The sequence below is a fragment of the Anarhichas minor genome, unplaced genomic scaffold, assembly GCF_050575085.1.
Source record: "Anarhichas minor isolate MPS153535 unplaced genomic scaffold, ASM5057508v1 ptg000003l, whole genome shotgun sequence".
Classification (NCBI taxonomy): Eukaryota; Metazoa; Chordata; class Actinopteri; order Perciformes; family Anarhichadidae; genus Anarhichas; species Anarhichas minor.
The window spans coordinates 19,544,235-19,560,587 of record NW_027466449.1 but is presented as its reverse complement, the minus strand read 5'-3'; the positions used below and the strand labels follow the sequence as shown (position 1 = coordinate 19,560,587).

The 16,353-nt window shown below is 41.2% G+C and overlaps 1 protein-coding gene across 6 annotated transcripts; it reads left to right on the top strand.

The window, feature by feature from the left end:
• The first annotated feature begins 71 nt into the window (after positions 1 to 71).
• LOC142960099 (protein NDRG3-like) lies at positions 72 to 16,180 on the top strand. Of its 6 annotated transcripts, XM_076101749.1 has the most exons (18): positions 72 to 221; positions 3,736 to 3,833; positions 4,033 to 4,065; positions 7,749 to 7,854; positions 8,022 to 8,142; positions 8,542 to 8,604; positions 8,718 to 8,778; positions 8,876 to 8,962; positions 9,129 to 9,185; positions 9,269 to 9,372; positions 10,214 to 10,279; positions 10,405 to 10,456; positions 10,615 to 10,662; positions 11,267 to 11,302; positions 12,114 to 12,165; positions 12,574 to 12,589; positions 12,785 to 12,823; positions 14,031 to 14,100. In XM_076101749.1, the coding sequence occupies exons 2-16, from the start codon at positions 3,774 to 3,776 to the stop codon at positions 12,585 to 12,587; spliced, it is 960 nt and encodes a 319-aa protein (XP_075957864.1). In that variant the 5' UTR covers positions 72 to 221; positions 3,736 to 3,773; the 3' UTR covers positions 12,588 to 12,589; positions 12,785 to 12,823; positions 14,031 to 14,100. The 6 variants fall into 6 exon arrangements, with proteins under 6 accessions (XP_075957864.1, XP_075957831.1, XP_075957840.1 ...); XM_076101716.1 differs by lacking the exon at positions 12,574 to 12,589 and having other exon boundaries at positions 14,031 to 16,180; XM_076101732.1 differs by lacking the exons at positions 72 to 221; positions 12,574 to 12,589 and adding an exon at positions 6,605 to 6,659 and having other exon boundaries at positions 3,777 to 3,833; positions 14,031 to 16,180.
• The last annotated feature ends 173 nt before the right edge of the window (positions 16,181 to 16,353 follow it).

Genomic DNA, 16,353 nt, shown 5'->3' with positions numbered 1-16,353 from the left:
CTCGTGACCGACCTGTTGTTTACGTTGACGTAGCTCCGCCCCTTTACCGCCCGCGTGCTGCTGACAGTCAGTGAGCTCAGTCACACGGAGAGAGGAGCCTCGCGACCAGCTCACCTCTCAGTCACCTGTCAGTCACCCGTTACCACAGTAACCAACCGACCGACCGTTACCTAACGGACCACGTTAACTGAATCTGTAGCGCGAGGAGCAAACGGCTGACGGTGAGTAACCATGGCAGTAACGGCTAACGTTACGAACCCAGTGACGTTAACGGCCACTTAAAGCTAGAGGTAAACTGGGCTAGCTTATTAGGCTAACTGTCGTGCTACGATGTTATTGTTCCGTCCTTGTGAGGCTCCTGTGGCGTATGGTGTATTTGGTTACAGGTGTGTGTGTGTGTGTGCGCGCGCATTCTGGTCACTGTCGATATGCACGTTTCTCCGTAGTAACGGTTGCTATGCCTGAGCTGTCTGTCTGGAGCTAACATTAGCATCCAGGCTCATTAATTAGCTCATCTGCAAAGATTCCTGTGTGTGTGTGTGTGTGTGTGTGTGTGTGTGTGTGTGTGTGCTTGAGTGTGTGTGTGTGTGTGTGTGTGTGCTTGAGTGTGTGTGTGCGTATATGTGTGTGTGTGTATGTGCGTGTGCTTGAGTGTGTATCGGTGTGTGTGTGTGTATCTGTGTGTATGCGTTTGTGTGTATGTATGTGTATGCGTGTGTGTGTGTGTGTGTATGTATGCATCGGTGTGTGTGTGTGTGTGTATGTTTGTGTGTGTGTGTGTGTGTGTATGTATGTATCGGTGTGTGTGTGTGTATGTTTGTGTGTGTGTGTGTGTGTGGGCGAACAGCAGAGCATCAGTACTCAGTTCAGCTGCATTTTAAACACAACCTCCGAGCTTATTTATTGTAAATGTTGATTTTTTTTCAATCAAATTCATTGAATCTGAAAAATGTCAAATAAAATATATTTATATGTATTTTTTACTCATTTGTGCACAAAGACTATATTTAATATGACGAGGAAAGCATTCGTTGTGATTGGTCCAACGGTTCTATAACCGTCTGTTGTTATTGTGCAACACAATCAAATGTAGCTGAGTCTGTTGAAGCTACGGAAGAAAAGACATGTCAAAATAAAATGTACTTCGTGCAAAGTATCCATCAGTACAACGTTTTAAGATATGTAACTTCACAGATAACACATACTTGTAGTCCTTGTAGTTTCTGAGACATTTTCTTATCAGACTACATTTAGTCTTTGGTAACATGAGGTATAAAATATTAAAACAGTAGAGCCATGTGCCCAAAGACTAAATATCATATGATAAGAAGTGATGGTATACAAATACAACAATAACTAACGAGCCAGTGGGATGAATCACACCAGACAAAAATACAAAAGGTAGGTGTGTTGTTTCACACGTTCAACATCCTTCTCTTGAATTTAAGAATAATCAATTATGTTACAAAAAATATTTGTCTTTTTTTGGGGGTTTTGAAGCAACTAAACATACATGTTCCTGTAACATTGTAAATTCTTTAAAGACAAAACTGTTTCTGAATATTTATCACATAAATAATAAACATAACCTTAATCATGATTAGTAAGAGGAAGCATCCAGACCTTCTTTCAATAATAATAATATATCATAAATGTATTCCAGAATGTCTATAATGCAATACTACGTCTTCAATCGTCCTGTTTTACCGTTTGTCTCCACTTAAATGTGAAGTATTCAGTCAGGATCCGTTTGTTTTCATTTATTGTGAACAGAGACTCAATCCTAACATTTAATCCTTTGACAACTGGAACATTAAAACTATAGAAACACTGAACAAATACTGAACAAACTCTTTTTCCCAAAAGGCAACAGGCCACAACAGCTTTTTGTGCTAACGTTAGCACCTGTTGCTAACGGCATACAGCTTAAAGTGTCCAGGTGGAACCCTCGCTTGTGAACTTTGGTTCCACGTTAACATTCATTGACTTACATCCTGTGTATTGTGTGTATTGTGTGTATTCTGTGTATTCTGTGTATCCTGTGTATTCACATATCGTGACGATTAGATATGAACACATGAATCGTTAACAGCCGGCAGTCTTTCCTGTTATAATGGAACAGCTGCACCACATTGACTGTTGGGATCAATACAAATATAAATACTGGTTTAGAGAGGAACTCAGGAAGCAGAATCAGGTGGTGAAGTGAAGTCAAAGCTTCATGTGCTAAAGCTGCATTCTCTCTAGTGTCCACCAGGGGGCGACTCCTCTGGTTGTATAGAAGTCTATGAGAAAATGACTCTACTTCTCTCTTGATTTATTACCTCAGTAAACATTGTAAACATGAGTTTATGGTCTCAATCTCCAGTTTCAAGTCTTCTTCAATACAGCATGATGTTCATTTCGTACATTATGGTCCATTTAGAGTCACACAGACCATAAAGCAGGGGATGCTTTAGGGCGGGGCTACACCGTGATTGACAGGTCTCTACTACCTCGTACCATGAATGTTAATGAACTGTTCCGACTGTTCGTCTTCATCTGTGTTGATGAGCTCCACAGAGTCAGATAGTCCAACAGGAAGCTGAGCATCCATCCAAATAACAGATAACACTGTTACCCAACCTGTCTGCACACACACACACACACACACACACACACACACACACACACACACACACACTGGTTGGACGACTGCCAATGAGAGATCACTGGCTGTTTCCATTAGACTTACACAGTTGGATAACACAGTTTGACACAGGTGGACGACCAGAAAGACAGACAGACAGGTGGCAGAGCTAGATCATACAGTAGAAGCAAGTATATTTTTTATTAAATTTTTGGTATATGCAAATAATCTGTTTATTGGAGTGACAAAAGCTTTAAATGTCTAAAAGTGCATGTATGTATTAAGTCTGGATCATTTAGATTTCAAACCATCCTAAACCTTCTCTCTGTGCTCGACTAGCTGAGTCTAGATCACCGTCACACAGGATTCGTTACAGCCAAATGTGACCAGAGACACTTCATTTAATTGAATTAGCTGTGTTTCTCTTATATTTAACACATGTAACTGTGGAGTAAAGTGTCTTTTAGGCTAAACGTTTATTTTGTTGGCATTTACCTGTGTTACTACAGTTATTAGACTCTTATAAAGTAATAATCTTGAAGAATTCTTTTAAATAAATGTCTGTTAAATCACTGACGCCGTATACGTCTCTGGTAGAGACCTGTCAATCACCGTGTAGCTCCGCCCTAAAGCATCTCCTGCTTTATGGTCTGTTTGACTCTAAATGGACCATAATGTACTAAATGAACATCATGCTGTATTGAAGAAGACTTGAAACTAGAGATTGAGACCATAAACTCATGTTTACAATGTTTACTGAGGTAATAAATCAAGAGAGAAGTAGAGTCACTTTCTCATAGACTTCTATACAACCAGAGGAGTCGCCCCTGGTGGACACTAGAGAGAATGCAGCTTTAACACATGAAGCTTTGACTTTCCATAATGTTTTCAGACATTTATAATAACAATCTGAGTCTATACTCCTTTAGTGGACGTATGGTGATGTTTTCAAGTTACCCAGAGAGATTATGTTACAGCCCGTTCAGCAGCTGCAGCCTTCTCCTTCAATACTGGTCCAGCAAGACCAAAATCCAGACAGGTAGACTAACAGCTGTGACCTACCTGTCTCACACTCCACCCGTCTGTCCCCTCTGTGCGTCTGGAAGGCGTCTTGTATCAGTCTGACTGTCAGTAAAGGTGTCCTATGATGGAGGAGCTTCACGACGTCCAGCTGACGGAGATCAAACCTCTCCTGACAGGACAGGTGAGGTGGAGGGGGGCGGGGCTTAGCTGGGGTCTCTCACCTGTACACATGAATATATCTGAACGTTACAAAGGTTAAGTGGTTAGATGTAGTACAGCAGGTGTTTTAAGACAGTAAACTGACTTACAATCAGATTTATCTCCTGGAATGAATTCATCTCATAACGATGATGATGAAAGGATTTCTTCTGTCTCTTCAGAACGGGAGGAATCTCCAGGACTTTGACTGTCAGGTGAGTTCATCACACCTTTTCTTCTCCTTCTCCTGGAATCACAATTAGACTTTTCATCAGCCTAAACATGTAGAAAGATGGGTTTATTATTGCTGTATGTAATAGTAATCATTTAAGAAAGTTAGGGTTTATCATGAAGTGTACCCGAATATATATCTAAATATGATATAAGAACCTGGTCACCTAACAGAATCAATATCAGTTTAAGTGTTTATTTAGAGTGCTTTCACCTCAGACAGACCTTTGTGATGAGGAACTAACTCTCTCTTCAAGACGCCAGACTCCATTCACTACAACATGTTACCTGATAGAACTCAGGAGGAGCTGGTCTGCTGCTGCCTCCATCTCTCAGTGTGCACAATGACACCAACGTACCAACCGACCGAGGCAGCAGGAGACCTGTGACGCCTGTGTTGTGAGCGGTAGAATCACTGTGTTTGTGGATGGAGTGTGGTTCTTTGAAGAGAGAATAGATCAGGTAAAGAGGAGAATATATTCTGGTTTAAACTTAAACTGATGCAGATTCTGTTAGGTGTCTAACGTACATCCACAGCAGAACATCTACTGTAGTGAAACACAACAGCAGTGTGATGTGTTGACCTATTTATGTCATAGCTACGTTCAGCTGCTGAACGCTACGATAACGATCGACTTCAGTCGAGTCAAAGAGGTCTGATGATAATCACCTTTTATCAGCCGCGTCACAACTGAAGCCACATACACGTCGTCTCGTAGTTAAAGTGACCGTCCGTCGTCACATTACATGTTTACGTCTTCTTGGTAAATAATCAGAGCAGCACGTTTTTATACGTGTTCTAAAAATAGAGACAAATGGCTCAAACAATCCCGTTAATGTGTGAGTGAAAACAAGCTGTGAAGCATCAGGCTGACGTTAGGTTGACATCCATCAGCTCCACTCTGGTATTGATCAGCACTGACGTCTGCACAGCAGGTCAGTTTGGATCAATGCCTCCGATCAGTTATTTTAAATTAGAGCACAGAAGAAGAGCTCTCACCCTGAGAGCTCTTCTTCTGTGCTCTTTATTATCGGCCAGTCAGATCAAACACAGTTCATTGCAGGGAAATCTAATACATAACCTTATAAAAAATAATCCTTTGTGTGAAACACTTGTTGAGTGTTGAGTGTCACTAAGAGAGTGTTGCTTTATTAATTCATATAATATCTCCGACAGATTTTATTACATTTAACATTTTAAATGTAATAAAATCACAGTATGAAGAGAAGAACTGAAGGTGTTTCTGATCGTTTCATGATAATCACCACACTGTCGTAATATTTAATATTAAACAGTCTGAACAGAAAGTAACGACGGCAGCGTTTCAGGGACAGTTAAAAACAACAATAGAGGGGGGGGGTATTATGAGAAAAAATAAATCATAATTTTCGAGGTTAAATTCGTGGATTTACAAGAACAAAAACTGTGATATTCTCTGAGATTAAAGTCGTACATTTACGAGAAAGAAAATCACACATTTTCAATAAAGAAATCTTTTAGATTCTACAGTAAATTTTCTGTTTTTTTAATCACAAATTTCTGATTTTTTTTCCGCCGTTAATTTGGATGGATATCATCCTTCGGACATTTACGATGACTTTGATTTATACGCTTTACTTTTAACGTGACATTAGACAGTAAGTTAGACACTTTCTAATTAACAGGTGTCGGCACTAATTATGTGTTTTCATAGCGTTACAATTTCATCTGCCCACATGAACAAACTTTACCTTCTTGTTGTTGTTTACTGATTAACGTTAGCTTCTTATAGCCGTTAGCCTCCTCGTTGTTGTTGCTGCGTTGACACGTGTTCAAAGACAATAGGACATGAGAGACTTTCTGATTTTGCAGACACTTATTGAGGAAGTGAAAACGTCAATATTTCAGTTAGTGTTGACAACGCAGCATTAACAAGGACACAGAACTATAGCTGGGGTAACAATCAGTCAATCAATCAATCAGTCAGTCAGTCAGTCAGTCAAGTTGTATTTATGTAGCACCTTTCAAACAATACAATGTAAAGTTGTTTACAAATGATTAACGAGACTGAAACAAGACAAACATTGAGAGAAGAAGAAGAGACTAGTGCACACCGAATTAAGTTAAGAAAAATAAATAAATAAAATGCAACACAGAATACATTGATAACAACATTGGTAAAACAGTAGAAAAGTCAAATTATAATATGTATACAAACTACAACCACAGCATAAACAGCCAGTAGAGAGTGAATAAAACCAGACGTAAGATAAAGTAGTCGTAGTGAAGACGTGATGAAACCAGTGGTGGAAGAAGGTCTAACAGGTGATTGGCTGTTTACACCTTAAGACCTTTCTCCTCTCAGCCAATGGCTGCAGAGATTACCTCTCCACTGAGCTGCAGGACAGATGACCTCAATCTCTTTCTTCTGTCTCTGCTGAACTCTTCCATATGTTCTCTCTCTCCGTCTCTATGTTTATCAATCCTTGTGTCTCTCCTCTTCCTCTCTGAATCTCCTCCTCCTCCTCCTCCTCCTCTGTCAGGATGTCTGACTCTCTGGATTTGCACCAGATCTCCTGTTCTTTAGGAGTTGGGGTGGTGAGTTTAGCAAGTTAGCTTCTCATTCATTAGCCCGAGTCACGCTTCACCAGCTCAAGCAGCTCTCACAGGGGTCGGCCTGTTAGCGCGTTAGCTCGTTAGTTAGCCTGCTCATCTCTTTGCTGACCTGCTGTTAGCTGGTTTACTTTCATGTGTTGTGCTTCAGTTGTATGAAGGAGAGACAATAAACAGTCAAAGTTTATTCATAATGCTTTCCATTAAAGCACGTTTCATCCCCAGAGAAAGATGTAAGAAGTGTTTTGTTTTGTACCAATTTAAAGATATTTTACAAAAGAGAAGGAAAAAGAAAGAACACAACAAAGTGGGAATGCATTTTCTTACCGTCTTAATGTCCATAATGTCCTTTAGATTTGTTTAATAAGTCAAACAACCAGGGACGTTTTATAGGAATGAACACGTTCCATACAAACATGTTCAGGTAGGAAACGTGGTAACGAACTACCTGTGTCAACATGTTTCCACCTGTAACCAGATAAATATGTGTGTTTCATGGTGCGTTCAGGTGCTCCTGGGATGGTCCCGAGCTTTAAGTCGTAATGTGGAAACAACAAAGGAGATTCATGTTGTTTTCTGAAACTATTTGAAGCTTCAAATTCATGATTTTGTCCCAGAGTTGTTGCTTTAGATTACTAAAATATTGCTCTACCTAATAACTCGCTCTACGTGAACAGCAACGGTTAAAACCTAATGAGCAAAAACACCTGGATTTTCCCAATTGGGAGCAAATTTTTCCCATTATTCCGGCACCACCTGAAGGCACCATAAGCACACGGCCTCAGATCGGTGACCACATGACATCATATGTGATTTATAAACAAGTTGAACAAGACTGCAACGTCCCATGATGATGATGATGATGTGGTGCATTCAAGTGCACATTCATCTGTTTGTTGTTGTGGAAATACAAACATCTGGTAAAACCATTGCTGCTTCAAGCTGTTCTTGTTGATGTTTTGTTTACTCGTGTTAAAATGGACGTTTAGAGTTAGTTCACCCTCGAGCCTCCTGCTGCTGCGTGACGGGATGATGTTCATCTGTTGTTGTTGTTGTTGTTGTTGTTGTGTTCAGGAGCACGACGTGGAGACGTCCCACGGTGTGCTGCACGTCACCATGAGGGGGGCTGCTAAAGGCAACCGACCCACAATCCTCACCTACCACGACATCGGACTGAACCGTGAGTAACACCACAGAGTTGCAGAGACAACACGCAGCAGACACAATGACTTACTGTGTGTGTGTGTGTGTGTGTGTGTGTGTGTGTGTGTGTGTGTGTGTGTGTGTGTGTGTGTGTGTGTGTGTGTGTGTGTGTGTGTGTGTGTGTGTGTGTGTGTGTGTGTGTAGATAAGTCTTGTTTTAACAGCCTGTTTAACTACGAGGACATGCAGGAGGTGACGCAGCATTTCTCAGTTCTGCATGTTGATGCTCCAGGACAACAAGAGAACGCTCCAGTGTTCCCCACCGGGTAACACACACACACACACACACACACACACACTCCACTGGAGACACAGGAACTGTTGCCACCACAGGCTTAATCGTCGTCAGCCCGATAGCCGATGGGTTTTTAAGGTTGCCCAAATTTTGTCTTTGATCTTGACTTTGATTTTATATTGGCTGAATATCTGAAGCTGCTGCTCAATTAGGCAGATAAATGTGCTAAAGGACGGACAAACTACAGGTAGTTTAGATGCTGTTTGTCAGCTTTGTTCGCAAAATATTGACTATTGATTGGATGTCAAGTTCAGATGGATTAGAATCAAGATGCTGGAATTCAAACCCTCATGTTTACACGTTTACACATGTTTACACGTGTGTGTGTGTGTGTGTGTGTTTGTGGTGTGTTTGTGGTGTGTGTGTACAGGTACCAGTACCCCACCATGGATGAGCTGGCTGAGATGCTGCCGTCTGTCCTGAAACAGCTTCAGTGAGTCCGCGGTCTTCTCTGTGATGCATGATGGGTATTTTAGTAGGAAGAGACGGTTTGTTAGTTCACCCTGATTATGTGTGTGTGTGTGTGTGTGTGTGTGTTGTCTTCAGGGTGAAGAGTGTGATTGGTATTGGCGTTGGAGCTGGAGCCTACGTCCTCACCAAACTGTCTGTGAGTATCAACATTTGTTTGTTTGTTGTTTGTATTTAATGTGATGTCTTTATTGTTATTTGTTCTGTATTACGTGCGTTCTACGGTTGTGTTTCAGCTGAATGAGCCCACTCTGGTGGAGGGATTAGTTCTGATCGACGTCGACGCCTGTGCTAAAGGCTGGATGGACTGGGCCGCCTCTAAGGTGCGTCACACACACACACACACACACACACACACGCACACACGCACACGCACACACGCACACACACACACACGCACGCACATGCAGTTGAAGTGTCAGCTGAAGTAAAAAGGGATGAAAGCAGTTGAAGTGTCATATTAAAATGCTACGTTTTTGTTTCCTGCAGCTGAGCGGCTGGACGAGCAACCTGGTCGACATGATCATGGGGCACCACTTCAGCACTGTGAGGACAAACGAGAACCATCGCTTCATAAGAACAATTTATCATTCGCCACTGAACCGTTAACTCTGTGTGTTTGTGTGCAGGAGGAGCTAACTGAGAACAAGGAGATCATCCAGACATACAGACTCCACATCTCTCAGGATGTACCGCTGGACAACCTGGCCATGTTCTACAACAGCTACAGCAGGTAGGACACAGGTAGCTGGTCGGTAGCCATGTTGGCTTTTATGAGGAACTGGTGAGGACGAGTCAACGCTGAGACAGGGAACTAAATATTACATTTACATTATATTATTGTGTCTCAGTGACTAATGGGGACAACGATGTTTTGGTCAAAGCTTCATGTGTTAAAGCTGCATTCTCTCTAGTGCCCACCAGGGGGCGACTCCTCTGGTTGTATAGAAGTCTATGAGAAAATGACTCTACTTCTCTCTTGATTTATTACCTCAGTAAACATTGTAAACATGAGTTTATGGTCTCAATCTCTAGTTTCAAGTCTTCTTCAATCCAGCATGATGTTCATTTAGTACATTATGGTCCATTTAGAGTCAAACAGACCATAAAGCAGGGGATGCTTTAGGGCGGGGCTACACGGTGATTGACAGGTCTCTACCAGAGACGTATACGCCGTCTCTACGTCTCTCCTCCTCAGTCCAGATATGGTCACTTCCTGTTCACTGGTTGCAAAAGAAACAACAAGATGCCGATCGTTACTATAAATGTCTGACAACTTTATGTAAAGAACCTTTTTCTTAAATGCAGCTCGATCTGGTCTGTTTGTTGTCTCTCGATACTGAACCAGTTTTAAACTCTCTTAGACACAAACACATGGTGAAATAGAGTCCAGGTCGAAAAATACCAAAGTTACCTTTTAAGCAGTACAATACTTTATCAAGTTAATGTTCTACTTCATCAGGTACTATTTACTGTTGTTACTGTTCACACAACGCTGCAACAACAAGTTATAATGCTCCTTAGTATCCACTCAACACTGTGTGTGTGTGTGTGTGTGTGTGTGTATGTGTCAGTCGTACTGAGTTGCAGATTGAGCGCCCTATCCCTGGTCTCAATGAAAACACCGTCAACACACTCAGGTAACGAGGTTTATTATTTCTTTCCTTTTTTCTACAATAAAATACATTTCCATCAACACATCCTGTTTATCTGACTGTGTGTGTGTGTGTGTGTGTGTGTGTGTGTGTGTGTGTGTGTGTGTCAGGTGTCCTGCTCTGCTAGTGGTTGGAGACACGTCGCCTGCTGTCGATGTCGTGGTGGGTATCTGCCCTGTTTCCATGACAACAGCCAATATGTGACACCACATTGTTGTAAATACAGTGTGTGTGTGTGTGTGTGTGTGTGTGTGTGTGTGTGTGTGTGTGTGTGTGTGTGTGTGTGTGTGTGTGTGTGTGTGTGCTTCTCTGTCCTGCAGGTGGAGTGTAACTCCAGACTGAACCCCACCAAGACCACCCTGCTCAAGGTACTTGTCTGTCTGCCTGTCTCTCTGTCTCCATGTATGCCTGTCCTCTTCACTAGTCTGCATATCAGTCTGCCTACATGTCTCTCTGTCTGTCTGCATGTCTGTCTGTCCTCCTCACTGACACATTCACTTATTTAACTGACAAACTTAAGTACTTATTTCTCCTTTCAACCTGAAACAAAGGAAACGAGACCACATCCACTCCTTTCATTCTTACCTTTCACAATAAAAGCCTGAGACAAATATCATATTCTCAGGCTTTGTCAAGAAAGTCACATTTTGTCATAAAACTGTTTAAGAAGTATAAGACTGTGAGAATACATGATTAGAAAGACAACACACCTAAAACATTCCTCTGTCTTTGCTTCTGATATTTATTTCTCGTCTGATAAAAACACATCAGGTACGATTACTAGCTAGCTAAGCTAGCTAAGCTAAGCTACCGGCCGTGTTGGTGACGTGTATTGAGACGAGAGACGTAGTTCACACTAAACTAAACGATGCTACGACAAACCTACGAGAAGCTGCAAACACCATCTTCAACATTGTAGCTTGTAGACGGACTCGTGTTCTCACCAGATGTCCTTCTTTGTGTCTCCACCAGATGGCAGACTGTGGAGGACTTCCTCAGGTGGTGCAGGTGAGTCTGAGACACTTACCTGTTGGACACAATCCAAAGTCCTCACCGTGTAGAATTGTATTCAGCTGATTGTTGATATGAGGCTTCAGCAAGTTTATTTTATACAGCACATTTCAGCAAAAAGGCAATTTGAGAGGGCTTTAAATAAAACATCTTAGAGCATGATTCAAAATAAAAACAAGCTCAAATAGAGTAAGATGGTGCAGTGTAAGATATGATTTAAGAAAAGGCAGCGTCAAACAGAAAAGTCTGAATTTAAAAGAAGTGAGAGTTACAAATCAAGTGGGTGACTTCCACCAGTTGGCACTAACATTAGAACCCCTTTAGGGAGGGGATCAATAGCTCTTTAATATGCGTACGGCCACGTGAGACTTGTTTTAAGACCGACTTGAACAAAAATGTGAATCCTTTAAAGGTGCAATGTTAAAAACAGAGCTGTCATGATCAACAGAAGGTGAAGAGGTTACAGTGTCGAGGGTTACAGACGTCAACGTATTGTGTTTGCAGACATATCTGCTTAAATTAGCATGCTAACCAGCTAGCCGTTACTTTGACTGGCTCTGAGTTTCAGCAGTTTGATGACATTTGATGTGTTCTTAAGTAGTTCTCAAATCTCAATCCGTCACTCAGTCGTAGTTTTTTATTAGTAAAGGATGATCGGTTTTCTACATCTGACTGCAGCGTGTGTGTGTGTGTGTGTGTGTGTGTGTGTGTGTGTGTGTGTGTGTGTGTGTGTGTGTGTGTGTGTGTGTGTGTGTGTGTGTGTGTGTGTGTGTGTGTGTGTGTGTGTGTGTGTGTTTTCCTTCCTCAGCCTGGAAAACTAGCAGAGGCCTTCAAGTATTTTGTCCAGGGGATGGGCTACAGTGAGTATAAGTAAATGTAGGAGAAGAGATAGAAGAGTTTCTTAAAATTCTTTGTATTTGCAAGAAAACTACCGACTGGTTCGGACTGAGTTTGATCCGACGTGTGTTTCCTGTCGGTCTTTGTCTCTCTGTTGACGTGTTCCTGTTGTATGTCCTACTAAACTAAATGGTTTCATGGTGCTTTCACACCTGTAGTTGGCTTCATTTGGTCCGGATCAAGAGAACAACATGAGACATTGTTTAAATTTAGTTCTGGCCGGGTTCCTGTTGACTCTGACGAGTCAAAAGGACGGAAAACGGACCAAAAGGGTTCAGTGTTAATTAAAGCACCGTTAATGAAAAGTAACAGATATTTATACACTAAGCTGCTCAATCAAAAGGTGTGTGTGTGTGTGTGTGTGTCTCCAGCCCTGCGTCACTAACTGTAAGTAGCTGTTTGCAGTGTTGTTCACAGAAGTGTATGAATCAGTTGGATTTCCTCAAAACAATAAATTCATGTTTAGTGTATGGTTTGTGTGTGTGTGTGTGTGTGTAGTATTAGAACTACTATTGTCTCTCAACCTGTCCTCCTTCCTTTCTGCTCTTGTTCTTCTCGTCTCTTTGTCTTCGTCTCCTCCAGTCCCTCATGTTGTGTTAAACCGCCTGAGCAGCCAATCAGGTATCAGGATTCCAACCAGAATCTTAAACCCCCCCTACACGCACACACACACACACACACACACACACACACACACACACAACCCACCTCGCCTGTCTCCATTTTCCATCTTTGTTTCTTTGCTCTCTTGTTCTTCGCCTCGTCTGTCTGTCTTTGTGTGTGTGTGTGTGCGTGCGTGTGTGTGTGTGTGTGTGTGTGTGTGTCTGCATGCTGTTGATCAGCTGATCAACAGATTGTTTTATTTCTTCCTCTGCAGTGACAGTACCCAGCAGGCTGTGCTGCATGCCAACACACCTCGGCTCCGTTCACACTGCAGAATCACATCTGTTTATAGTTCTGAACTTCTCATATTTATATATGTAGATGTGTGTGTATATATATATATATATATATATATATATATATATATATATATATATCTCTGTGGGTTCAAACTCACGTCCCATAATAACATGAGATGAAAACAATATCAGAAGATATCAAACAATAAGTGTACCTTGTATTTAGAATATTTCCACGTCTTTATCTCGCTGTCAGACATCTTCTATGTTCTTTGTAAGACACCAGACTCATAGAACACTAACGAGTCAACGAACCAGCAGCTCCTGCGTGCTCGGAGGTAAAGTCACGGTTTTATTTAAAGGAGTTTGGTGGCTTTGAATGTATGCACTTGTATGTATATGACGATTTTGATTAAGTTTAAAAATGTTTTCCTTTTTTTAAGTGTCTTTGAGTTTTAGAAGTTTTAGATTTGAGTTAATTTAGGTTAATGTAGGTTTAATTACATCAGTTCCTCTTCAGAAAGGTCTGTCTGACAGCAAAGTAAAGATGTAAAAATATATTAAATATAGCGTTCACTTAAACTGATATAGATGTATTTGGTGTATTTAGGTGTCTAAAATACGTCCACAGCAGTACATTACTGTGTCCTGTCTGTTTCTACTGGAGTAATAATACACTGACTAAGTAGAAGTACCTCATACAACATCTCTGCTGTCACTTTAAAAACGTTTGTAGCTTCAGTGTGAACGGAGCCTCACAATCACCGTCATCAGATTTGAATCTCAGATTCAAATCAGCTCGTGCTGGTTGGACAGTGAACACAACACAACACACACACACACACACACACACACACTCACGTGATGTTTCCTGTCACTAACTCTGCACCCCCCACCCCCCCCACAACCCCCCCACAACCCCTCAGTGCCCACAGCTGGTATGACCCGGCTGGTCCGCTCCAGGACTCACTCGGCCTCCAGCGTCGGCTCCTCGGACGGCGTCCGTAGCCGCAGTACCACCAGCGCACTGCCAGAGGGCGCTACTACCTCCGCCATCCCGGGGCTCACGGCGGACCACGCCATCGAGATGACCGCGTAGGACTTCTTCCTGCTCTGTGTTTCTCTCTCTTTACTCTTCGGTTCTTAACTCACATCTAGCATCATGTAAAAGTAGAGACACACCTTTTTAACTTTTTCTGTAGATCCGGCCGCTGTCGTTAGCGGCTCGGTTTCGGCCATTTTGGCTCCTGTGCTCTTTAGGATGCTGGTGTTGGTTCTTCTTCTTCTCCCTCTAACCGTACATGGAGACCAGCTGGTTCTTATTTATATACAGTCGTGTCGTATTTCTTCAGTAGACTGTTTTCAGACCGGATCATCAGTTCCTTCTTTTTTATTATTACCCTTATTATAATCTTTTTATTATTTAGTTATGGCGTTATGTTGTTGGTGTTGCTGTGAAGCTCGTTACTGAAACTTTCTTCCTACACATTAAATTACAGAAACTTTAAGGGAATGTTTCACCTCAACAATATATAGGTGAACTTTTAAAATCTATTATGTCGCTTTTATGGAAGCCCAGAGAGGCAAGTGAGAAAAAACAAAAACTATTTTCTAATGACTTAAGAATGAGAAAAGGTTTAGCTAGCATTACTTTTTTAAGCTAGCTTGTTTGGGAGGTAAAGTTGTTTTGTTATTGTTTGTTGTTGTAATACTAACTACGGCCACAAGAGGCTGAAGTGCACATTACCTCATGTTTTAATTAGAGATTTAATGTTACATAACTTGCTGACAGACGATACATTTACTTTGTGTTTAGATTATATGGAGAAATTAAAACTCATCTGGAGAAAACATGACAGCTTTTAGTCTTAATTAGAACATAAAGTAGTGATTCACTTCAGCCTCTTGTGGCCAAAATGAGTATTACAACAACAAACACTAAGACTTTTACCCTTTATATTTCAAAAACACGACAAAAAAACAATTTAAAATCTGACTTTCTAAACATATTAGCAGATTGTTATTTTCTTTGTAACTTGGCTGTTGGCTGAGTTAACAGATAAATCTTGAAGATCTTTGTCATGTGGTCCAGACTTCAGAGGTGATTCATAAAACTAAAAATCATTTACAGATTTTAACGTCTTCCTCTGATGGGGACCCTGAAAAGAGACCCGTCACCCTCTCGTGTTCCTCTTCCGTTACCGTACATGTTGTTGTTATTATCGGTCGAGCCCGTCGGCAGCATGCTCGTTGCTCGTTGTGGCATGCGGTGTTTCTAACGTGGTGTTGAGTCTAGTGAGGAACTGAGATGTTGATCAGCTCCACGTGACATTAATCCAACAGTTAGAGCGTCAGTTGTTTGTTCAGCAGGCTCGTTGATTATTGATTATCAGACGGACTGATGAGCTCCTATATGACATCGATTTTTGATGAATTGCACTTTAAACCGTCGCTGTGAGAGGACGATGACAGACGGGTCGATGTGTGTTTTTAAGAGCTGTCACATCAGCTGATGCCCCCCCCCCCGCTGGAGGAACTAAATCCTGTTTTTTGTTTAGCAGCCCTTCACATCGATGGCGTATCAGAGGCTTTGTCAATGAATGATGTTTTATATTTATACATTAATTATGGAGCTGGTAATATTCAGAGAAAGAACAGATTTAAGTTCTTCTGATGATGATTCTTGTAAATGTGACTTTAATCTAAACTTTTCTCTGAATATCACCTTTTCTTTCATACAATAACTTTAATGCTCCGTCATATATTAGGATTTATAGTTTTTAAAAGTTTTCCTGAAAACCTCTCCGTAAAACAAAAAGACAAGTTCATGTTATAAACTCTGGTTCAAAGATGTAGTTATTTTATTCTATACACACACACATATACACATATATATATATATATATATATATACACACACACTAACTGTAACTCTGCCGTCTGTTACTGTTCTTAATATTTATTACGAGTATTACTTTTTGAGATTTGTACTGAGAGTAGCCGTTTCTGGGGTTTGTTGTTCATGACTTTGAATGTAAACAAGGTTTGTAATGAAATAAAGCTCGTTGATCCTGAACGCTCGTCTGACCCCCAATGTTCTGCAGTATTCACTACCGATACTACCGTGTACTAATACTGTGTTTACCTCAGGAAGATGATGTGTTGTATTATAGGGTTACTGTGAAAGCAGCAGTTCACTGTTACGCAATAACAGCAGTCCTCCATACTTATGGGGACAATTAATTAATT

Bases quoted from the DNA above. Each gene is read 5' to 3' on its own strand.
- LOC142960099 (XM_076101716.1), top strand. From the start codon at position 3,774: ATGATGGAGGAGCTTCACGACGTCCAGCTGACGGAGATCAAACCTCTC. The intron at 8,143-8,541 runs GTAACACACACA...GTGTGTGTACAG, and splicing joins GCTCCAGTGTTCCCCACCGG to GTACCAGTACCCCACCATGG. The intron at 10,457-10,614 runs GTGGGTATCTGC...TCTGTCCTGCAG, and splicing joins CGCCTGCTGTCGATGTCGTG to GTGGAGTGTAACTCCAGACT.